Consider the following 25,406-nt stretch of genomic DNA (forward strand, 5'->3'; position numbering starts at 1 on the left):
CNCAAAACCACCATTCACCCACTCACCCATTTCACCTTTTTCTACTTTCTCTCCACCACACATGCACCTCCATCTTCATCTCCCAAAATCCAAACCCATCTTCTTCCTCTTCCTCCCCCAATCTACTCCATCTCCTCCATCACCACCACCATATCTTACCCAAACCTCCATTAACACCACCACCACCACTACACCATATATTTCTCCATTCTCTTATCTATACCATTTTCTCCATCCACTCCACCTATTCACACAAAACATAGATCAAGCTTCACCATCTCTTATCATCAAATCATCAAGAGCAAGAAGGAGAGGAAATCACCATCATCACCACCACTACCAAGACGTGAGCTTGGAGATCAATCAACACACCACTAAGCGAACTTTCTCCCTTAAACTCTAGATCTATTTTGATGTTTAATTTGATTATGGAGTTTGTTTATGTAATTATGAGTGAGTAGTACGTTGTTGGGGTTAGGGTTGAAAGCCCTAACCAATCTTGTATAGATTGATGCTTTATGATTTGATGCAATTTTAGTTAACATTCCTACATGCTAGTTCAAGAGTTGAATGCATATGCTTAGAATTTACCACTTTGAGTATGTGTGTTTGTCATGACATGATAATGTTTAGAGCTTGGTAAGCTTTGAATGTTAGAGCATGAAAACACACTAGGTGTGCATGTAGGGGTTGTGAATTACAATCACTTAGAGATAAGCTTGGTTGGTTTGCATAGTTTCTTCATATCCAAACTTTATGCACTTAAAGTAATGCATTAGATGCCTAACCAGATTGAAATGCATGACTTAAGTAGTTAAGTATTACATCTGAGTGGGGTTGTTTGATACCACAAAAGGAGCATGTCCATTGTCATATCTGAGAGGGATGTAAGGAGAGAAATTGGTTGATTAGCTTAACATCATTCATATTGATTTGCATTAATATTTACAAGAGAGGTTAGTGGTAGACAATTCAAATCCTAACAACATTCATTAGACCACTAGTTTAGTTTAGAGTAATTTAGTTTACATTTAAGCATTTAATTTAGTTTAGTTAACTACTTCAAAAACCCAATCAAATCATTACTCCATGTTACACATACTCACCATGAGCCTAGATTTCCTTGTGTGTTTAGGTTTGTGATTGTACATTTGCACATTCTAGCTCTCTTAAGGTTAACACCTTAACTAGTGAAATGAATCCAATCCTCATGGGTTCGACAACTTTTCTTAATCCTTATATTATTATTTGTACCCCTTATACTTGATGGTGACTTTTTGACTAACAGCTACCCTAGGCAATCTTAATATTGCAAACTCTAAGAAAATCACCTCAAAACTTTAGAACCAACCAGAACCAACCAGAACCAACCAGAACCAAGACCTATTAGACATAGCTAACTTATTTAAAATAACCAGTTCATCCATCACTGAACCTTCGATAACCGAACCACTAGATGATTGCCCCACCTACAGAACCTTCATAGGCTCTTAGCACCAAACTTCCTCTTCTTTCCTTTTAGAGGACTAGTCCTTGTCACTATTTTCCAAAGATTGACCTCCTCAGTTTCTTCTTGTTCTGAGAACCACGAGGGCGACCAACCTTCTGGTTTTTGGTTGGTGACTTAATGATCTGACCCCCTAAATACTCCAAAGCCATTTTAGGTGAAAAAGCTAACTCGAATGGAACCATTGCCAATTGTTCATTCGTTTTCGTTTCAGAATCCTCACCCTTACCTCTTGTACCATATGCACCAAGCGCTATCTGTGGATCATGCTTAACCCCCGAGAGCATTGTGATCACTTTCTCTACTGGTACCACAAAAGCCATTGCAATAGTTGAAGTTGGAGGGGGGGGGGGAATCAGAAATGTGCCAATTGCGCTACAAGTTCAAAGGCGGAAATACCAAGGATATAGAACGACAGATTAGGGATCCCACTTTCAGCCAAATCTGTTGAGCCTGATGCAGCAAACAGGTTGACGACCTCACTCTCTGCAAACGGATTACCAGAAGATGATCCGCTGCATAGGAAACCTAGCTTCATCAAACACAAACTAGAGTTAGGTTTAGGGAAGCCCGAAACCCTAGTTGTCTCTAACGAAACCCTAGCCGCCCCTCCAAAGTCAAAAAAGGTGTTTTCATCGACTCAATCTCGATGGGCTTAAGTTTCAGAACTGGTCCTCCACCGCAGCCGGACTCATAGTGCTCTAACAAACCACAAACACTGTAGAAGCAAACAATAATGTCATACCTGAATTGAAACATCACTAAAAACCTAGCTACACCGAATTCATAAGGCACAGTTTAGAAAGCTTCCATCACTGGAACACACAACTTATGGAGATCCGCACCATAGCCTTGGTTCCCTTCTTGATGTTCAACTTGTCAACCTACTCGACATGACCCGACGTCCACTCCACTTTCTCAATGGCTTCATCTGTCAACAAGGTGAGCGGCAGATTCAGAATCTCTACCGAAACAGGAAAGAACTCGATCGAATCTCGGCAGTTCACTAGATATAGTTTATATTGTATTCATGTTTGCTTATATTTTCTGCTACTTGTGGCTAGCGTTTGCATGAGGTCTTTTCTAAATTTACCAAGGCTGCCAACATATCTTATTCTAGCTGTGCTGCTATACTATTGCATGCTTCAGAGTTGTTCGTCTTTTCACTATCTAGGGAGGAGTTTTGGCCAATGTCTCCCCCTCTTTAGATTTGTTTTGGTCTTTCTATTTTCAATACAATACAAGAATGGAGGGATGTGTAGTGACTTTTCCGGTGTAGTAGTTATCTTCCTTTAGGAGAGTTGACACCCCACGCAAACATCCTAGGTATATACTTAAAGAAAAAAAATGTTTGGCAATGGTTTCATAACAACAAAAACATGTGTAGGTTGTAGCATATGAATATTGAATCTTGTTTATCTTGATCTAGGTGGTAATTTTTCTAAGTTGTGGAGAAGCACTTATAAACTCAGACAAACTCATTATACATATCCCAGGTAAATGTTCATTTCTAAGTTTTGTCCCTGAAGAATTAGTGTTGTAACTTTTTCTTTCTTACCTGGAATATTGTAACTAAAATTTGGGTGAATACTGAAAATATTTATGGTACCAAACATTTTGCTTCTGGTAATTGCTAAGACTTTTTGTTTATTACCTATAGTATCTATTAACATCAAACCTGACTTGTCCCAAAATTGATGAAACCAAAAACATTACAGAAACATTATAATATGATTATGTTGATTGATATTATGTTCCTACTTGTGAAGGCGATAAGAAGGAATAGCCAACATATGGTTGGCTCGTGGAACTGATAGACCAAATTCCTCTGTCATGTCCAACTCACTTGGCAACAAACCATCAGGAAGTTCCCAGTTGAAACAATGCAGAAGTTGTGCCAACACAAGCTTGACCACAACTAGCCCCAACTGATCGAATTCCAGGGCAACCTCTACGACCAGACCCGAATGGAATAAGCTGAAAATGGTTCCCCCTCATGTCTATATTACTCCCTACAAACCTTTCGGGTATGAACTCCTCTGCATCGGTCCAAGCATTAGGGTCTCTTCCAATTGCATACACGTTTATGATAATACGCGATTTTTTGGGTATGTGGAAGCCATTAACAGAGCAATCCTCAGTGGATGCATAGGGAAGCAACAATGGTGCCACTGGATGTAGCCTCAAGGTTTCTTTCACTACCATGTCCAGGTACTCCAGCTTCTCCAGGTCTGATCCTCCACCATTCTCTCCATACCCACAACATTTTCAATCTCATTTTGGACCTTCTTCATTAGTTGTGGATGCTTTATGAGTTCAAAGAGGGCCCACTTAACTGTTGTCACTGATGTGTCCATCGAGCCCGCCAGCATGTCCTGCCGATAAATTATTAGTCATTCTTAGATCGAAGCAGACTTTCTATGATACTTCGCAGTGTGACATATCTTGAAAGAGTAAAAGGAAGAGAATATTGAAGTGAAAATACTGAGTAAAATTCCTTTGGTACTATAGTCTGTGGTCTGTAAAGCAAACGTGAAATAATCAAGAGTACATATGATGAAGCAAGTCTATGGGCAAGTACTTCAAAAAAATGACTACTAGTTTGGACATGAAAGATGCATAGCTAGCTAGTTACTTACCAACATGATTGCTTTGATGTTGGAACGTTCAATTAGGTATTTAGATTCTTGATCGAGTCCCCATAAAACTAATCATTACATCAACAAAGTCCTTCGTCTTTCCCTCATCCTTCGATTGAAGATGTTCATCAATGATCTTCTCGAAAAACTCATCGAACACCTTGCTAACAGCCTTCATGCGCTTAGTGAACCCTTGCAGATCAAGTGGAGCAATACAAAGTCCTTCGTCTTTCCCTCATCCTTCGATTGAAGATGTTCATCAATGATCTTCTCGAAAAACTCATTGAACACCTTGCTAACAGCCTTCATGCGCTTAGTGAACCCTTGCAGATCAAGTGGAGCAATACAACGGATGTAATCTCCCAAGTTCGGTGCAGCTGCAAATTGCATGCCTTGTTGGATCACAGACTTGAAACCTTTGTTGTCGAATTCCTTGTCTGCATATTTCTTCCCAAACACTATCTTGCAACTCATATCAGTACTAACAGATGACACCTTAGCTAGCGCTGAGATTGACTAGTTGGTAGCTGGTTGCAGCTGCTCCTTTAATGGACTCTATCAAAAGGGTAACCTCTTCTCTCCTCATTTCCTTGAAAGAATTGATCTTGTGGTTGCTGAGCAACTCGAGGGTGCACATCTTGCGCATGTCACGCCAGTAAGAGCCATACTTGGAAAAGCTCACATTCTTTTCCCGAAAGAGAGGTGCTTTAAGGCTTCGTGAGGTGGCCTGCTTGCGAAAACAAGGTCGTGGGTCTTGAGGAAGAGCTCGACTGCTCGAGGGGAGGAGACGACGATGGCAGATATGAGGCCTAAACACATGTGCATGATATCCCCATACTTTTGAGCTAGTCTGTGCAGGTCCTTGTAAGGAAACTCCCCTAACAAGTTGAGGCTTCCGAAAATAGGAAACCCTCTTGGACCAGGAGGTAACCTCTCCTTCTTGCTTTTCCATGGTTGCAGGACATAAAAACCAGCAAGAAATGCAATCACTACTGCCCAAATCTAAAGCATCATCTCTTTAGTAAAGATTGAGAGCTAGGAGCTAGCCACATTCTAGTCTAGTAGTGTTCATAACTTTATATAAGGAACTGGATGATGATCGATGACAAGATTCAAGCACACCATATGACTTAGCGATTGAAATTTGGATAGAAGTGTAGCAAAAGCGTTCGAATATTCAACAGGTTGAAAGCATGGAGCATAATACGTATGCACTTGACTCTTGGTGCATAATACATAGGATGATGATTTTCTTTGCTGGAAGAGTAGGCCACTCATTATCCACGGTACCAAGTCTGATGAGTTCAGCTCCATCTTGTAATTTCTATTTTCCTTGTGGATCGCTTTCTTCCTTTGTCATTATCCACGACACTGAGTCTGATGAGTCTTTGTGCGTGATAAAAAAAGAAGAACATAACAAAAAGTCTTTCTGCATGAATTTTCTGTTTTTTTTTTTTCAATGCTATGAATTTTTCTGTTTTGGTTACGTGTGTTGAACATCTATCTATCTATACATTGAATTCTTGCTTTTGCCAAAAAAACAAATAATACATTGAAACTCTTGCTACTGAAAATGCTTGCCATGGTTGCATGTTTTACCTTTTCCCCTTGATTATGTTTGTAGCATAAAGAAAAATCGTCACTATGCCAATAACATCATCAGACGACACAAGAGGCATGACATATAAAGCAGCATTTTAAACAAGTGTCGTCTGATGATTTTTGTGGTTTTTTAGATGACATAAAATGTAAAAGTCGTCACAATGACATCCTGCTTCAATATTTTTAGAGGCTAGTTCATTTTTTCTAGGTTTGTAAAAAATCATACGACATATAGGTGTGGTGTCAACAAACCCAGAAATTCTCATTTTTAGCTGAAAATTGAGACCTCATATATATGTTGTGTGAGGAAGGCTGTCCAAATCGGGTTTTCAGCTCTTTTAATTTACTTCTGGAGACGACAAATATATGTTGTCTGAAACAAACTGAAATTTTCAATTCAAACTTCCCTGTGCGAGTTTTAATGTGCTTATCTTTCAGAAACCTTAAATTTTCAATTGGCACACGGAAGTTTTCCCACCCTTAGAGAAATTTTCCCGCTCTTTACGAAATAGGGCGCTACTTCTTTGTGTGACTCAGACGACATAAATATGTGGTTGTAAGAGTTTGTGTGACTCAGACGACATAAATATGTCGTTGTAAGAGATCCGAAATTGGTCAACAAACGATATACCTATTATCTATACGGAAACGCTCTTATCTCCTCCGGCCGAATTTATTTTTTTTATTTGTGAATGCTAGGACTCTCATTGAGTACTTGCGAAACTAATCCATGAGAAAATTTAGACACGTTTATAAACCGATTATATAGCTCCCCATAGAGAAGTTTAAACGTAAATAAATTTGATTCATACGATCGAGACCCAAACGTTATCGAAAATTGGTAAGTTTTTTACCATATCCATATTTAACTATTGTGATCACATCGTACGGTCAAATTTTGCAAATTATATTTCGTCTATACAGTTGGCTTATAAAGATACACGTTTATGTATAATCTAATAAACGTCTTATAGAATATTAGTCGACTCGTTATAATTGATATGACTGAAACTTAAATAATTGAAGTTTGAGTATTGGATATTATCATGATAGCGAAACATAGCCATGGTACAAAATTCAGACACTTTCGATAATGTTCGAGTCTCGGTTGATGCAGTCAACGTTAGATAGATTATTCTTCAATAAACTCAGACTACATATACATGTTGTCTGATTAATACTTGAAAAAGTCAACATAATTATCAAAATGGAAACACTCTTATCTACTCCGCCCAAAACTTATATATTCGATTCATCAAAACGCAAACTCTCCTTTGGTATTGCCGAAACTAATCCATGTGAAAATTCAGGCACTTTTACAAATCGATAGTGTAGTACCCCATATAGAGAATCATAAGAAAGTTAACCCATGCGATCGAGACCTAAACATTATCAAAAATAGGTAAACTTTCTATAGTATCCATATTTAACTATTTTGATCACATCGTACGGTCAAATTTTATAAATTAAATTTCGTTCATACATTTGGCTTATAAAGATACACATTTAGGTATAACCTAGTAAACATGCATCTTATAGCATATGAGTAGGCTCGTTATGATTGAGATGACTAAATCTTAAAAAATTGAAGTTTGAGTATTGGATATTATCATGATAGCGAAACATAGCCATGGTACAAAATTCAGACATTTTCGACATTGTTCGGGTCTCCGTCGATACAGTCAACGTTAGATTGATCATTTTTCAATAAACTCATACTACATATACATGTTGTTTGATAAACATTTAAAATATCAAAACTATTTCTTATAAATTAATAGGAAACTATAATAGGAAAATTGAATTTAGGGGTTAGGGGTTAGAGGATAAAGGTTGGTAATTGGGGCAAAATCGACATTCTACCAGTAAAAGTATAAATAGAATGGTAGGAAACCCTAGCACCCAAAATGCCTCATTTCCCACTCAGCCGCTCTCTCTCTCTCTCTCTCTCTCTCTCTCTCTCTCTCTCTCTCTCTCTTTCGTCTCTCCCACATCTTCTCCTTAGACGGTGACGTTTTCGGCACAATAGTCGCCGTCGCCGCCTTGGAGGTCTCCGCCGCCTCCATTTAAGCGGTCCAGGAGGGAAGATGAAGGCTACGATGGCCGGAGAGGGGAGTCCCAATGGCGGCTTTGGACCTGGACGTGATAGGAGGTCAATATCGCTTTAGCTTTGTTGGATTGCGTTTGATTATGTTGTGTTTTATGTACTCTTTACTGAGAGGATGTGATGCCATTATCACCTTTGATAGTTTGATTTCAATTTTAAGATGCCATTGAGTTACAACAGTTTAGGCATTTAGTTCATTTTTCGGGGGAGAGAGAGAGTTGATTTCGATTCTTTTGCTTCCTTGAGAAGCCTATGCTTCCATGAGAGGCCTATGCTAAATTTTTATACATATGGATATGCTAGGACCCCAATTGAACCCATCTCGCATCTTCCAAAATACAACCTAAACTCACTCTTAGCAACCCCTTGTTCCAATTTGTTCCATTTAGCACAACACCCTATGCATCTTTTCTCTTCAGAGAATTTTGAATTTGTTGGGAGTGGTATTGAAGCTAATGCTTTAGAAGGAGTTATTGATAAGCTTTTTGAGATTATCATGGATAATGCTCAGCCATATTGTGGTATTGATTTCAATTTTAACAATAGAATTACACGGGAGATTATGATCTAATCGAGTACATATGTTGTGAAAAGGTTTCTTTCATTTTGCGGTAGGATTTGCTTATTAGTTCATTATTCGGTATAACAAAACTCTTCCTCCTTGTTGCTATTCATCACCATGTAATAGTTTCATCTTTTCTGTTCTATTTACTAATGAGTAATGACTGATATATAGGTCCATGTCATGAGCAATGCATTTTTGTTAGAATGCATTGCTATCTTCTGTAGTATACTTGAAGCAAAACTCAAAACCTATGTTGTAATTCTGAGAAGTTTGAGTTCAGAGATATTGATATGAATCTTTTATTGTGTATAAAGATAATGCATTGATTATACAGAAATGTCCCTTTTATATAACCATGGTTCTCCTTACAATAACCATACTTATGTTCATGTAGATAGTTGTGTACCATCATTGATTGTCTTATTTCTCTTAACTAAACCAATTGTTCATGTTTTGTAACTTTGCTGAACAAGACACCAATCTAATATTTTGTTATAAGAACTATAGTTTCTCTTTGAACTGATAGCTTTTTGTACACATGTGCTTCAAAGCATCATTTCAAGCTTGGTGAGCAGCTTGTGTTTCTTAGACAATTGAATGGTAATCATTTGTTCATACAATTACAATTATTGGATGATACTCTAGCATTTGGCTATGATCCTCAGTTTAGATCGTAACGTTTAATGAGCATTTGGCTGTGATCCTAGTAAGACTTGGACTTAATGATCTTATAACTCTTTGTTATTGCCTGCATATATGCACTATCTATATGTTATTATTTAATGAACTTGTTCTCATTCATTCATTTTTTTTTGGCTCTTCAGGATTACTCAAAGCACCCCTAGTGTAGGAAGTAATTGCAAGAGATCTTCATGATAATAATTGGAAACGCAGACATATTTTCAGGTAAGTATAGACTATGACAGAGTTCAGATATATGTTTTTGATCTCATGTTTCCACTTCTACTGTTTTTCTTTCTAATTTAGTTTGGGGGTTCAAATTAGCTACTCTAGCTTTAATGTTTAAGTAAGACCAGCTAATGAACTACTCATGCTTGCTGACTCAATCTATGTCATGAACTCACATGCCTCTAATTACTACCCAGTCTACTATGATATGTCAAAGAATAAAGTACTCCATATCGAATTTGAGAAACTCAAAGAATAAAGTACCCCACATATGTATTTGCCAAGTTGATACCATTTGATATTGGCTGCTTTGCTTCTGTGTGTTTCTAGTTGACTTCTAAATGTAGTTTTGAGTCTCTGACATTGTATCACTTATTTAAGTTTCTATTTATTGGCTTGTTTGTTTAGGTTCTCATTTTGACAAGGACAAATCAATGAAGTTCTTGCAGCGTGGTACATGTTCAAGGTTTATAGAACACAACAAATGAGAAAATTAGTATAGTTAGTAGGTACAATGCTGTTTTTTTATTTTATTTCCTTTTCGTAGTTGATTCCCCTCAGTTCAGATCTTAAAATGCATACATTATTGCAGCTGCCTACCCAAATACTCAAGGAAATCCTGGTGAGGCTGACCCAAATAACACAACAACAAATAATCACTATGCCATTTTTTGCATCAGGTGACACAACATTTGTGTCGCCTGATAAAAATCGTAAGTGTCGCCTTCTAGCATGTCGTTGATGAGGTTCTTCGACGACACAAATGTTGTGTCGCCTATTAGAACCTCAGGCGACTGAAGACTTTTTTCATTTTGTGTCCCATGAATTGAGATAAGACGACACGGTATATATGTCTTCTGATAGTTTAAACAACGACATGCTAGAAGGCGACGTATTTTTTTTTTTGCCGTGAGGCGACACAGCTCTTTGTGTCGCCTTATAATTGCGAGAGAGAGAAATACGCCTTACAACAACATATATGTGTAGGTTAATTTGTTTAAAGATGACATTTAAACATCATCTGAAAATACTACAGGCAACATATACTTGATGAATTAGAATTTAAACTTTTCCACGCTATATTTATGTGTTGTTGGATGAACCCACACGACACACTATTGATGTTGTTTCTGGTCTAGACGTAGTACGATGACACATATGCATTGGGTGAATGATATTCAGGCAATGTATATTTTTCTTTTTTCATTTGGTCTCTTTAAGACAATAGGTATCTGTCGTCTGATATGCTTTAAGCTTTCACTACGTGATATCTTTTAGGCTTTCGACATTTTCAGGCGACATTTGTCTATCGTATGAATGAGATTGAGCTACATACAATAGATGCCTTCTTTTGATTTAAATCGAATGTACTGTACAATTAGTATACAAAATTGTACAATTTGTATACACTTTCAAATAAATTACAACATAAGAAAAGGCATAAATCTAATATCTTCATGTTTCCTCTCTGAGGCTAGATCTGTTGTCCTCAATATTGACCAAACAAGAAGCCCCTTTTTTACAAGCCACTTGCCGGAAATTTACCATAACCTCCCTGTATTCTTCTAAATACCAAGTTATCGACATATAGCACCAAAGACAATGAAATCAGCCACAACTCAATTCAAATTGTAATCCTTACCTCCAAATCCGCTCAAAAACTATACCTGAAACTTCTGCTAGCTCGATTTTCCAATGCATGTAACATAACGATCAAGTCAGTCTTCATAACAACACCCCAAATATCATAAACCAAGCAGCAATCACAAAGACGAATGTTTTACCTTTTGAAGACGAATTTTGAAGACCGACCAGAGTCCCTGATTAGGAATTCGAGCCTCTGTTCCAATCCCAAACCACGATTGCTGCTCTTAAATCCCTCCAAGGAGCGACTGGGCTTCACCTAAAAGCTACACACTCATCGGATTTTAGGTTCGAGTTTACTCCCAACACAACAACAACAGCCCTTATAGCATCCTCGGTGTTGGTTTGGTATTCAGAAAGATGAGACGAATTCGAGAAGGGGAAGAACGACGCCAGAAAACCTCGCCGGAGACTCACCGAAAAAACAGAATTAGGGATATCTCCGATTAGGGCACGAGTTAGAGAAACAACAGCACAGAAAGGAAGGGGGAATTGAGAAGGAGAAAGACTTTACCATCGACCAACCAGATAGTGGCCGAAAACGCCGGAATTCCGAGAAGACAACCGGGTTCCTCCTCCATCGATCTTTCTCATCTATGGCTCTACAAACGATTTAAGGGTTGGGTTAGGTAGAGAAGAGGAAGTCGGACGTTTTGATGGTGGTCTCGCGGTGTGCGGTGGCTGGAGACGGCGGCGTCAGGCGGAGGACACCACTGACGCAGGCGATGTCGAGAGGAGAGGGAGAGAAGAACGGGTCAACACCCATAATGGCTTTTGACTGAAGTCAGCCCCCTCCTTTCCTTTAATACCCAAACCAACAGCCAAGATTTAAAAATTTGGTATTCAAATTTCAAATAATTTAGAATTGGGTTTTTTTTTCAAGAATTGCGCCTCTTTTCCTTATACATAGATGTCGCCCTAACACACTAACATTAATTTGTCTAGCTACAAAATCAAATGTTAGGGGGAACTAAACTCAATTGTTGAGGGTATTCCCTCCAAAGGTATTTCAGAAACTAAAAAGTAATTATAAGACAACACATAAATGTTGTCCTATTAAAAAAAAATTTGTTTGCAAAATGAAATAGTTTGGAGGGAATCCACCTAAGTTAAAATTAAGGCTAGGGTTTCGTTTACCTCCAAAGTTAGAAATTACACTATTCCAGTATCAGCCAACACATAAATGTTGTCTTGTTAACAAAAAAATTTGTCTGCAAAATCAAATGGTTTGGAGGAATCCACCTAATAAGTTAAAGGAGTAAATACTTGTGACACCCTATAGTTTACACCTAAAATCAGTTTTGTCCCTCACTTTTTTTTTAAACTGGTATACCCCTATACTTTGAATTCTCGACTGATTTGTCATTTTCCCAGCTGGTTATGACTGTGACATGCTCATTAACAGTCTAAATAACCCTTCACTCTTATCTCTTCTAGCATAGTAATAGGGGGCTTAGACCTTGCTCTCAAAACCCAACCATTGAAGCTCTCACAAGCATTGTTAATGAGCATGTCACAGTCATAACCAGCTGGGAAAAGGATAAATCAGTCGAGAATTCAAAGTATAGGGGTATACCAGTTTAAAAAAAGAAGTGAGGGACAAAACTGATTTTAGGTGTAAACTACAGGGTGTCACAAGCATTTACTCCTAAGTTAAAAGACTAGGGTTTACCTCCAAAGTCAGAAATTACTAAATTTCAGTATCAGCTAACACATAAATGTTGTCTTATTAACATAATTAAGTAAAATTTTCACACAAGTTGTCAATTCATAAAAATTTCAATATCATACAACACATAAATGTTATCGGATTAACATAATTAAGTAAAATTTTCACACAAGTTGTCAATTCAATATCAGCCAACACATAAATGTTGTCTTATTAACATAATCAAATAAAATTTTCACACAAGTTGTCAATTCAATAAAATTCAATATCATACAACACATAAATGTTGTTGGATTAACATGAGTAAAATTTTCACACAAGTATTGGTCAATTTGAAAATCTCTCCAAAAGTTGAGAAAAGATAACCTTCATAGCTAGACGACCTATAAGTGTTGTTCGAATGTAACTTTCATTTTGACAGTTGAGACTAAATCAGACATCTTTCTTCACCAACATATATATATTGTCCCAAACACATACCTTTTTTTCAAAGAAAATTAGTATTGTCTAAGTCTATATTCCATCGACACAAAAAAAAATGTGTCGCCCCGAAGCCCTGAACCATACTTAATTTTGTTTGTGTCGCCTGATGGGTGTTGCCTGATGCAGGAAATGGCATAGTGAATTTTTGGGAGCATTAATTGTCTGTGATGAATGGCGAGCACTGAGATCATGAGTTATATTTACATTAGAATCAAATGTATTGTTATTGTACACATGTATTTTTACACTTCAAATAATTTTGTAATTGAAGTGGATTCTTAAAATTAAATAAAGTGGTGCTTTGTTCATTTTATTTTTAGTTTTTGTTACATATGAAGTTCAATTCACAATCACACAACATAAGCAACAAGAATATAAATAAGAATGTGAAGTCTGATAGACAATTAAACGACATAAGTCATCATACTCTACAAGATAAAAGTGAAGTGAAACGAACTATCAGACGACATAAGTGTCTCATCAGACGACATAAGTGTCTCATCAGACGACATATATATATCATTAGTTAAATTGAGACAACATAGAGTCTAGTAATTTTCTAACTTTAATAACATTAAACGACATTAAATTGTCAACATGTGATATATTTGTCGTTGTAGGTTATGTAGTTCAACGGTTATATGCAGTGTATGGTTGTATCACACTACATCTAATTCGACAAATCATTCAATTTTTCTTCTTTCACTTAACATTTAAATGTTGTTGGTCTTTTATCCAGACAATATAAAGTTCATAAACCTTCCAGATTTGTCAAATTTCAGACGACATAACATATGTCGTCTGATAGCTTATCAGATGGTATGATGTTTTTAGCATAGAGCGTGGCTCATACTTAGCTAAGTTAAAGCAACATTATTTTCTGGACAGAGGTATTTTGGATGGGAGGGTGATAACCTAGCTACCAAACCAAGACGACAAGACCATTAGACACCACCTGTTGCCTGAATGCAAGATTCTGGTAGGTTTTTGTTCTTGAGTCGTTATTTCACTTGATTTGATAAGAAGTTGCTAATTAAATGATTTGTAATTTCACTTCATTTTTTTTTTTTTTTGAAAAGCTCAAACTATCCTTAAAGAAGATATCATGATGCAAGTCCATTTTCTTAGATAGAGAACCCTTTGTTAGTCCAAGTGTTTAATAGTTATTTTGCAACAAGGCTTTAGATGGTCATGATAACATCAGCTGACATAACAAATTCCTTGTTATTTTTAATTTTCCTGAAGAGCTAATTTTGTACTGGAATGTTGTGATTAATTAGGTAAATACTGAAAGTAATTGGGTACAGTACCAAAGATTTTGCTTTTGGTATTTGGTAATAGGTAAGACCTTTTGGTTATTAGCTATAGTATCTGTAAATTAACATTGAACCTGTAATTGTCCAAAACTTATGACTCCATGAAATTAAACATTACATGAACACTCCGATATGATTATGAATTGATGATCGATGATATGTTCTTATTTGTGAAGCCGATAGGAAGGAATAGCTAGCATATGTTTAGCTCGCGAAACAGTTATAATATTCCAGAGCTTTAAGGACTCATATTGTAACTAATAATATTTACAATTTTAAGGATTTATTTACCATTTTCAGGACTAATATTACTAATTTGATAACTCAATTTACAACTTTAAGAAAAAATTGATGCACGTCATGCATTAATACACCATAACCTTACTCACAAAATCGCAAACATTACTAAAGATGTTCTAAGATAGAAAATGAAATAAATCCAATGTGGCAGTTTGGTCATATGACGACGATTAGCAAAACAATTCATCCGAACTACATCTAATACAAGGTTTGCGATTTAGACTTGAATCAAATCAATTAATTTTAATCTATATGATACATATTGTATTTTTTTTTTGTGTGGAATATTTATAGGCCTCCCGCATCCATTTCCTATTCCTAGTAGGCAAAGGTCGACCCAGGTACTTTTTCCAATACCCTTATTTCATTTGGAATACGCCAATGAGTAAAAAATACATGTTATACGCGTACAAATATAACCGTTATGAATACGCGTAGATAAACAACGTGCTACGAAGACGCCTATAAAGGAATAGATGCACACCGTCTTTCTCAATTCGCTCTTATAATTCCATCGTTCCCAATTTCTCAATCTTCTGAAATCCCCTAATTCGATCGTCGTGTTCCCAATTTCTCAATTTTTCGCAAACCCTAGTTTGGTCATCACTCTCGCTCTTTCAATATGCAGCAAGCTTCGCCACCCCGAAACGATTTTTTATACCACATCTCCGTCTCCGGCGACTAGGCCGGCGAGCCCAGCCGGAAAAGAAACCTCCGGGAGGATTATCATATGAGCGTCGCGGTTACCTGGGACGTGACGCGAACCTGCTACTGCTCCGACGATCGCACACTGCCGATCGTGGATCTGGATTCCCGAACGGCGACGTTCGACGATCTGGAATATCGGGTGTTCATGATGATCGACGACGACGATATTGGCGTGGTAAATAAGATGATAACCTGCATTGGGCGCCTTATTAAATTTTACGACGGCGTGTCGTTTGATGAGATTAACGAGATGGTGCACCGAATCCGACGCGTCGTTGATGAGGCTTATCGGTCTGGGAGCACGAATGGAGAAATTGAATGTGATGGTGACGCTGAAAAATGAAACCGGGTTGACATTGGAGGACTACGAAAAGAAAAACTATATTTGATCGAGTAACCTAGCTAGTGCCGATTAGTGTGAACTTTATAGATACATATCCACAAAAAGAAAAAAAGACACAAAACAAAAAAAAACTATATATGATCGAGTAACCTAGCTAGTACTGATTTTATTGTGAATTTTATTGATCGGTTATTCTCTTGGATTGCTTATAATCTTATATGCAATGTTTCTCCACTGAAGAAGAATTTTTCTCAGTCATGCTTTGGTGAAACTTGAAGACTATTTAGTAATGTACATTTTGCTCCATGATTCTTAACTGCATATGAGTACTAAAATTTTTAATGCGTCTCTTTTATCTTTCTTATACCAGATTGCGTATCTATATTACTATATATGCATTTTGAGTTAGTCTGCATGTAATAGGATATGAAACGTTCTGAAGAGAAGCCTATGTGCACCCTGGGGAATGATGAAAACACACACAGCTTCTGGGTCAAGCCTCCCCCCGCCCCCCAAAAACTCTATTTATCTTTAATAATTTGAAGACTGCAGCGCGTGAGTATCACACTAATGTTTTCTAGAAGTGCCAGACTCAATGTAATCTTTAGTCTGTCATGTTTTCCTTTTGGTCGCACAACCTTCCTTTGCATTCATATTATCTGGACATCTGAATATTAATTAATTAATATCTTGGACAATCTTATAATCTTCACTTGATCTCTGGATGTTTTCCTATATGCTCAAGATCGCTTCACCAAAAGAACAGCTTCAGTCGCTTGCGTCTATGCTTAATGACCACACTTTCCTACTACCAAACTATTTTGGACGCCTGCATGTTCCAAATTTTTTCTGACTTCAGAGGTAATAAACCTTGAGATCTCATTGAACTTAGAAATACTAGTTGTACATCCTACTTGTCAAAGATTTGCAAAAGTTCTGTGATAGTTGGTGCAGCAATTGTTGATTATGTGCTTGTGTTATTTTTAGCAGTTGTACGGATTTATGCTCTCCGGCCACTAAAGAGGAGGTGCAAATGAGCCATGGAGCAGAGCTAAATGCTATTGGTACTATTCTTCCCTATACGGTTGATCACCTCTAAGTTTGATGCTTTAATTGATTACCCTTTTTATGAATACATACAAATTAGGAAAGATGTACTTTATGTTAGGAAGTCTACATTTAGGTTGAAGTTGATGCGAAACTTAATAGTAGTAGCTCTGTCTCTGGAGTCTGGACATTAAACCAACTAACTAGACATCCAACTCAATATAGATTTAGGTGTAAAAGTTGCCGCTTTTGCTGGTGCCTGGTAGTGGAACAGATATGCATTTTGAAAATGAACACTTGTTCTCTAAATTCAAGTCTTGGTGATTATTCTGATTTCATTATGCATTTTTGCTGTTTTTGGTCTTTCAAATATTTTTGTTACCACATTTACTATTTTCAACCCAATCAAATCATCTGTACTTGATTGCTGCTGTCACTATGGTGTTGTAGTTTTTGATCACATGAGATGACAAAAACAAACAGTGATTTCTTTGCAAGCATAAAAACAGTTACACTTGGGTTTCTTCAGTTGGTGGAGGATGATATGGGATGGGTACAAGGCACAGATTTTCTTTCCTGCCGACTGTAATGCCGAAGGCCTCAGCCATGTCCAGGTCTTCGTGTTTCTTTCCATCTGGGCGTTTCCAATCAAAATGGTATAACAACATTGCAAGAGGAAGCTCCACATTGGCCAGACCATATGTTATGCCGGGGCACATTCTCCTTCCAGCTCCAAAGGGGATAAACTCAAAGTTTGTTCCCCTGAAATCAACTGAGCTATCAAGGAATCTGTCTGGATAAAATCTCTCAGGCTCAGTCCAGTACTTAGGATCTCTACCAATTGCCCATCCATTGACAACTACCTTTGTTTTGACAGGTATTTCGTATCCGCCAATCTCACATGTCTCTCTGCATTCTCTTGGGATTAAAAGAGGAGCAGATGGGTGCAATCTGAGTGTCTCTTTAATAATCGAGTTTAAATATTTCATCTCTTTGATGCCTGTTTCACTTACGTGCCCTAATCTATTGAACACTTCCCTCACCTCATCCTGTGCCCTTTTCATGATTTGTGGATTTTTAACCATTTCTGACATTGCCCAGTCTACAGCTGTTGCTGATGTCTCACTCCCAGCTCCAAAAATGTCCTGAAATTGATTAATTGTTAACCTTTAATAGTTTACTTTTTAGACTAAATCTTATAGGAAAAACTAATTATAGTTCATAGCGTAAACTCTTAAACCAATAGTTCATAGGGTAAACTCTTAAACCAATAGATTATTCTTGAACACAGGTAAGCTCACTAAATGTTCCATCAAGAGTGTCAATTGACAAGTATGGAGAACAACCCACAGAACAATATTATGATACCTCAAAATAATAGTGCATAAAATCAAACGAAAAAAATAATGGAAAAAAAAAACCAAAATTTTCAACTCTATACTGTATTACATCGTTTAGAATAGAAAGCAGAGTGATCTTGTGAGATCTGGCTGTATGAATTAGGCACATATGCTTTTGGCTTTTGAGTGTAAATATCTCCATGTATCTTTTCTTCTTGATTTTAAGATTGATATTCTTGGACTCGGAAAGCAATTGTATAACCCCTTCTGTTTGTGGCTTGATTATTGTTATATTTCCATGTATCTATGATAATTTGAAGTAAAAAAAGTTTGACCAATGCCGCATGATTGTTTTCTAAGTCAAGACCTATGTGATATTATAATTGCTTTTGTGCTTATTGTGTGAAACTTCAGTGATTACCAGGGGGACTTGATCTATGGGTCTTTTGGAATTGAACAACTTGAGAAGTTGAGCAGTTCTTGTCAAGATGAATTACTGGATTCAAAATTAAATAAAAATCGAGGCATCATAAGACTAAGTAATGGGGTAAGGTCACTAAGGTGTGTTCAGCATTGTGGTGCTGAGTCTAGTGTCTATCTATCAGTTTTGGTCTGTCTTAAGCTTTTGCGTTTTGGATTGTTGGTTTTGCACTTGATAAATGTGTTGCTGGTACATAATGATGATGATGCGAAGACTGTATGCGATATTATAAATGTCTTTGCCAACAGTAGATGTTAGCAGCTCTCAGGATTTCAAATTTTAGGATCACTCAACCAAAGCACCCTGAAGAATCCTCCAACTTGTATCTTCAAAAGTATATGGCAGATGCAAAGGCAACAAAGGAAACTGTAATGGTCTAAGGTCTGATGCTAGCTACTTCAGCCACATGCAAGATTACTCAACAAAGTATATACCATATGGTTGCCTCCTAGGTTGATGAAAGAAGATATATTTTCTTAACAGTCATGAGGTCATGTATCTAGAACAAGCATTGAAAATCATGACCAACTTATCCAGGAAAACTATTAGTAGAAAATTTACTTACCAAGATTACTGCTTTGATGTTGTCAGTAGTTAGGTTAAACTCAAGTCCACAGTTATCCTTGTGAAATTTTAAGAGTACTTCTATCAGGTGTTCCTGTGCTTCCCTCTCACCACCTTGTGATGTTGCCTTTTCTGTGTGTTCTTTTATGATGTTTTCCAGTATCCTATCAGTTTTCTTTTGCAACCTTTGGAGTTTAGGCCTCATCCCAGTTATCATATGCAGCAGACTGTAAGAAGGAAAGACATCTGCAAGATCAAAGCCTCCTGCCAGTTGTATACCTTCTTTCACAGCATCTATAAACTCTTCATGATATTTACTCTTTTTACCGAAGGCAGCTCGTGTAGTGATTGTATATGTAGATAAGTAAATTTTTTCTGTAAGATTGATAGGTGATCTGGCTTTGGAAGCAATCCATTTGATGAGATTCAGCATCTCTTCCTCTCTAATAGGTCGATAAGATTGAACACGCTTTGGACTTAAGACCTCCAGTGTGCAAATTTTCCTCAGCTGTCTCCAGTAATCACCATATTTTGCAAAGACAATGTTTGTGGAGTTGTAAGAAACAATGTCTGCGGCAAGGAGATGGGGCCTGGATGCAAAAGTAGCGTCGTGGGTCTTCATCACCTCTTTGGCAAATTCTGCTGATGAAACAACCACTGTGGAAACTTCTCCAAGCCTTAGGTGCATTAGGGGTCCGTATTTGTTGGCCAAGTTTCGCAGACTGCGATGGGGTAGAGAGCCAGCAAGCTGGTGGATGTTCCCTATAAAGGGTAGCTCACGTGGTCCTGGTGGTAGATTTGAACTGGAGCTTTTGGTTTTGCCTCTGCTTGCTATTTTGAGTACCATAACCACAAAGAGAGAAAAGGTAAGTATGGCATGGAAGAAAGAGAACTGGAGGTCCATGATGAACTTTTTAGTGACACTGAATGCATCTACCAATCTTTGGATTATGTATATATAGAACATGATGTAGCAATGACTTTTTCTTGATGCAAAATTTCTATCAAATTGACTTGTTTGGATATGTTTATTTTTATCAATATTAAACATGAATACAATAACTGATATCAGACCATCAGTATCTTTACTACATTTGATTCATTTGTATCGCCTTCATTGTCTTTTTGTCCTAATAACTTATCCAAGTAAACAAAAGTGAAGGCATGTTGTGACTGTTTGATTTGTGCAACAGGGAGTCCCATACCGAATATAGCAGCGGCCATATTTGTCTGGTCTTAGATGTGGAGGAAAGAAACAAGGGAAATGATCCAGAACTGAGGTAATATAATATAAGGCTCCAAAAAACTTTGTTACAACTTATGCATTGATCCCTTTCCCTCTCTAGTTTATTATCTAGCAATTCTTGTTTTTTGGTACAAATATTATCTTGAATTTAACTATGAATCTTTTTGTGCCATTCGGCAATCAGAGCCGGCTGCCCCTGGCCATGCCAGACTCTATGCTAGAGAATATCACAATGTGCTTAACATCTGTTTTGAACTTAAAACGACAGCAGACTTGTTACGAATCAGATAGAACTAGTAATACAATTACAATGATACCGTAGTACTTTAGAGGATAAACTGAAACATTATGGTGCTACATTGAGTACATTCACAGCACCTGGAAGAAGGCAAGGAACTAAACCCATTGCACATAACAGCAAACCATGTTGAGGATGGCACTCATGTGAGAGGAGGAACAACATGTAGTCGACTTGTACAGCTCAAAACCAACCCCAGTTCTTCACTATCCTTGACAATCTAGCTATTTAGGGACCAAATTATGACACTGGTGATGAAGGTTAGGTCCATTAGAAATCAACAGAAGTAGCAGAAGATACTTTAATATGTTTAACTATATAGGTTGATATAGAAAACATTTTCATTAGTAAGAAGTGGCTGGGTTTTGTTTTCCAGCTTCTCTTTTCAAGCCACTAACAGCAGTGGTTGATGAAGAGCTTCTAAGTTAAAAACTATCATACTAGTTATAATGCACATGAAGATAGAATCGTGATGTGTTAATACATCATATTTGAGGGATAGAACATCGGTCTTACTCGCCTAAGAAGACACATATTGCCACATAAAACGGGCTTGGGCCTTAACTAGGCCCAAGAAACCTACACTCTCTCTTGAGGGCACAATAGTAATACACTTTCCAGTAAGGGCAAAATGGTACTTTTAGGGTGCAATCACCTTATCTCTATAAATACATGTTTCCACCCCTCATTTGGGTAAGCTTCCATTTTCACCCTATTCACACCTTATCGCTATGCTCATATGGCTGACTTAGGCATCGGAGGGTCGAAGGCCGGCAAATCCGGTCTTCCCTCTTACGCTGTTTGCTCATGATTGACAGGTTATGGGTCTTAAAGATGGTGTCTTCTTGCATTCCGTGTGATTCTTCCCCCTCGGAAATCACGCCGGAACATGATGTTTGCCTTTTCTCCTTGTGTGTGTGTATATACCGGTTATGATGTTTTTTCCCAAAATAATGGACAGGTAGCCTAATTCTTCTAACTCAATCTAACAGGAATTGGGTTTGAAGATAAAGACACTTTAGTGTGTCTTGGTCTAAATAGGAATAGGAATAGGAGAAAGTAATCTTATATTGTAGTAGATAGGATGCGTATGTATTCTAGAAATAGGTTTCTTATTGTTACCAAAAAGTACTTTGTAATCCTCTATAAATAGAGGCTTCTATCAATGAATGATAATCTTAGAATGATATAAACTCATGATGTGGTTATTGACTGCTTTGTGTTTAAATTGTGATTTGCTCTAATGTTTAAAATTGCCGAATTCTTGGCCAAGAGCCATACAACCGTGTTTTAATTTTAAACAACTAACATTAGGTCCAATTGCAGTGAGGAGAGATGGTCAGTTGAAATGTAATTTCTAGTCACATAAACTTTTATGTTTCCCCTGGGTGTGTTGTCTGTGTGCTTGCAGAACCGCAGAAATTTGACTGACTTCCAAAGACTACTTTTCCCACATTCCCATGTCAACAAGGAGTAACTATTTATTGCAATAATCCATTTTAACATTAACACAAAGAACAATTTAGTACAATATTGCCTAGTGAAGGAGGAAAGAAATCACATATATACTCGGCTGACTGATTCCTAGCTTTATACATCTCACACTAGCAAGGACATAGGCAGTCATCCGATCCTTCTGGTATGGTATTCATTGGTTTTGTTTCTTAGTGGTTAAGATGACCAGGTCTACCAAATCCAAAGTCATAGGCTCTACAAGATACCAAGGAATAGCAGAAATATGGAAGAAAATGAACACTGGCATGTTTCTCTAAACTCAAGTCTTGACTGTAAGTTGTAACCAAAAAAAAAAACCTTAAGTCTTGGTGACTATTCTGATTTCATTATGTATTTTTGCTGTTTTTGTTCCTTCAAATATTTTTGTTACCACATATACTATTTTCAACTCATTCAAATCATCTGTCTTTGATTCCTGCTGTCACTATGGTGCTGTAGGTTTTGTTTACATGAGATGACAAAAAAAAAACAAAGAAGTGATTTCTTTGCATGCATAAAAAACAATTACACTAGGGTTTCTTCAGTTGGTGGAGGATGATATGGGATGGGTATAAGGCACAGATTTTCTTTCCTGCCGACTGTAATGCCGAAGGCCTCAGTCATGTCCAGGTCTTCATGTTTCTTCCCATCTGGGAGTTTCCAATCAAAATGGTATAACAACATTGCAAGAGGGAGATCCACATTGGCCAGACCATATGTTATGCCGGGGCACATTCTCCTTCCAGCTCCAAAGGGGATAAACTCAAAGTCTGTTCCCCTGAAATCAACTGAGCTATCAAGGAATCTGTCTGGATAAAATCTCTCAGGCTCAGTCCAGTACTTAGGATCTCTACCAATTGCCCATCCATTGACAACTACCTTTGTTTTGACAGGAATTTCATACCCACCAATCTCACATGTCTCTCTGCATTCTCTTGGGATTAAAAGAGGAGCAGATGGGTGCAATCTGAGTGTCTCTTTGATAATCGAGTTTAAATATTTCATCTCTTTGATGCCTGTTTCACTTACGTGCCCTAATTTATTGAACACTTCCCTCACCTCATCCTGTGCCCTTTTCATGATTTGTGGATTCTTAACCATTTCTGACATTGCCCAGTCTACAGCTGTTGCTGATGTCTCACTCCCAGCTGCAAAAATGTCCTGAAAATGATGAATTACTTGTTAACCTCTATATAGTTTACTATTTATATTAAATACAATTCTTATAGGAAAATCAAATCATAGTTTATGGCTTAAACTCCGAAGCGAATAGCTTATTCTTGAACACAGGTAAGCTCACTAGAGTTCCATTAAGAGTGTCAGTTAACATGTAAGGAGAACAACCACAGAAGCATTATGATACCAGAAGATAATAGTGCATAAAAATAAAACCAAATAATAACAAATAAAAGAATTACCAACTTTATCAACTGTACGTTTAATGTATTACATTGTTTAGAATAGGAAGTAGAGTGATCTTGTGAGACCTGGCTGTATAAATTGGCACATAGCCTTTGTCAATTTGTGTGGACTTGATCTATGGGGTCTTTCTCAGTTTGTTCATTTCCAAGAGACCAGTAGATCAAGTGAATTTGAGGGTCTCTTGGAAGAACAACTTGATAAGGTGAATTACTAGAGTCAAAATTAAATCAAAATCGAGGCATCATAAGAGTAAGTAATGGGGTAAGGTGTGTTCAGGATTGTGGTATTGGTATCTAGTAATAGTATATATCCATCAGTTTTGGTCAGTATTAAGTTTTTGCGTTTATGGATTGTTGGTTTTGCTGATCAACTATGTGTTGCTGGTACATAATGTAATGATCATTGATGCTAAGACTGTGTGTGATATTATAAATGCCTTTGCCAGAAGTAGATGACTAGATGTTAGCAGCTCTCACTCCCTCTCAGGATTTCATATCTTATTTTAGGATCACTCAAACTAAATTATCAGTAAAAAGTTTACTTACCATCATTACTGCTTTGATGTTGTCAGTAGTTAGGGTAAACTCAAGGCTGCCGTTATCCTCGTGAAATTTTAAGAGTACTTCTATCAGGTGTTCCTGTGTTTCACTCTCACCACCTTTTGATGTTTCCTTATCTCTGAGTTCTTTGATGATGTTCTCCAGTATCCTGTCAGTTTTCTTGTGCAACCTTTCAAGCTTAGGCCTCAATCCAGTTATCATATGAAGCAACCTGTAAGAGGGAAAGACATCTGCAAGGTCAAAGCCTCCTCCCAGTTGTATACCTTCCTTCACGCAATCTATAAATTCTTCATGATATTTGCTCTTTTTACCGAAGGCTGCTCGTGTAGTGATCGTATATGTAGATGAGTAAATTTTTTCTGTAAGATTGATAGGTGACCTGGCTTTGGAAGCAATCCATTTTATGAGATTCAGCATCTCTTCCTCTCTAATAGGTCGATAAGATTGAACACGCTTTGGGCTTAAGACCTCCAGTGTGCAAATTTTTCTCAGTTGTCTCCAGTAATCACCATATTTTGCAAAGACAATGTTTGTGCAGTTGTAATTCACGATGTCTGCAGCAAGGAGATATGGCCTTGTTGCAAAAGTAACGTCGTGGGTCTTCATCACCTCTCTGGCAAACTCTGCTGATGAAACAACCACTGTGGAAATTTCTCCAAGCCTTAGGTGCATAAGGGGTCCGTATTTGTTGGCCAAGTTTCGCAGACTGCGATGGGGTAGAGAGCCAGCGAGCTGGTGGATGTTTCCTATAAAGGGTAGCTCGCGTGGTCCTGGTGGTAGATTTGAACTGGAGCTTTTGGTTTTGCCTCTGATTGTTATTTTGAGTACCATAACCACAAAGAGAGAAAAGGTAAGTATGACATGGAAGGAAGAAAACTGGAGGTCCATGATAACTTAGTAGTGACACTGAATGTATCTACCAATCTTTGGATTATGTATATATAGAACAGGATATAGAAATGACTTTTTCTTGATGCAAAATTTCTATCGAATTGGCTTGTTTGGATATGTTTATTCTTATCAATATTAAACAAACCTACAATAGTTGATATGAGACCATCAATATCTTTACTAGGCTTAATTTCCCCATTTGATTCCATTAAGTTGTATCGCCTTCATTGTCTCATTTTCGATTTTCCTAATAACTTATCCGAGTCAACAA

The 25,406-nt window shown here is 37.4% G+C and overlaps 2 protein-coding genes and 1 pseudogene across 2 annotated transcripts; all 3 read right to left on the minus strand.

Moving 5' to 3' along the window:
- Positions 1 to 3,264: 3,264 nt before the first annotated feature.
- Positions 3,265 to 5,460, minus strand: LOC101294160 (annotated as a pseudogene).
- An 11,888-nt stretch (positions 5,461 to 17,348) lies between these two features.
- LOC101294451 (cytochrome P450 71D11-like) lies at positions 17,349 to 20,128 on the minus strand. The gene is made up of 2 exons (XM_004295820.1): positions 19,226 to 20,128; positions 17,349 to 17,984 (listed from the first exon to the last, which is right to left on the minus strand). The coding sequence occupies exons 1-2, from the start codon at positions 20,126 to 20,128 to the stop codon at positions 17,349 to 17,351; spliced, it is 1,539 nt and encodes a 512-aa protein (XP_004295868.1).
- A 2,659-nt stretch (positions 20,129 to 22,787) lies between these two features.
- Positions 22,788 to 25,132, minus strand: LOC101294744 (cytochrome P450 71D11-like). The gene is made up of 2 exons (XM_004295821.1): positions 24,230 to 25,132; positions 22,788 to 23,423 (listed from the first exon to the last, which is right to left on the minus strand). The coding sequence occupies exons 1-2, from the start codon at positions 25,130 to 25,132 to the stop codon at positions 22,788 to 22,790; spliced, it is 1,539 nt and encodes a 512-aa protein (XP_004295869.1).
- Between the last annotated feature and the right edge of the window lie 274 nt (positions 25,133 to 25,406).

This window comes from Fragaria vesca, linkage group LG3 (genome assembly GCF_000184155.1).
Source record: "Fragaria vesca subsp. vesca linkage group LG3, FraVesHawaii_1.0, whole genome shotgun sequence".
Classification (NCBI taxonomy): domain Eukaryota; kingdom Viridiplantae; phylum Streptophyta; class Magnoliopsida; order Rosales; family Rosaceae; genus Fragaria; species Fragaria vesca.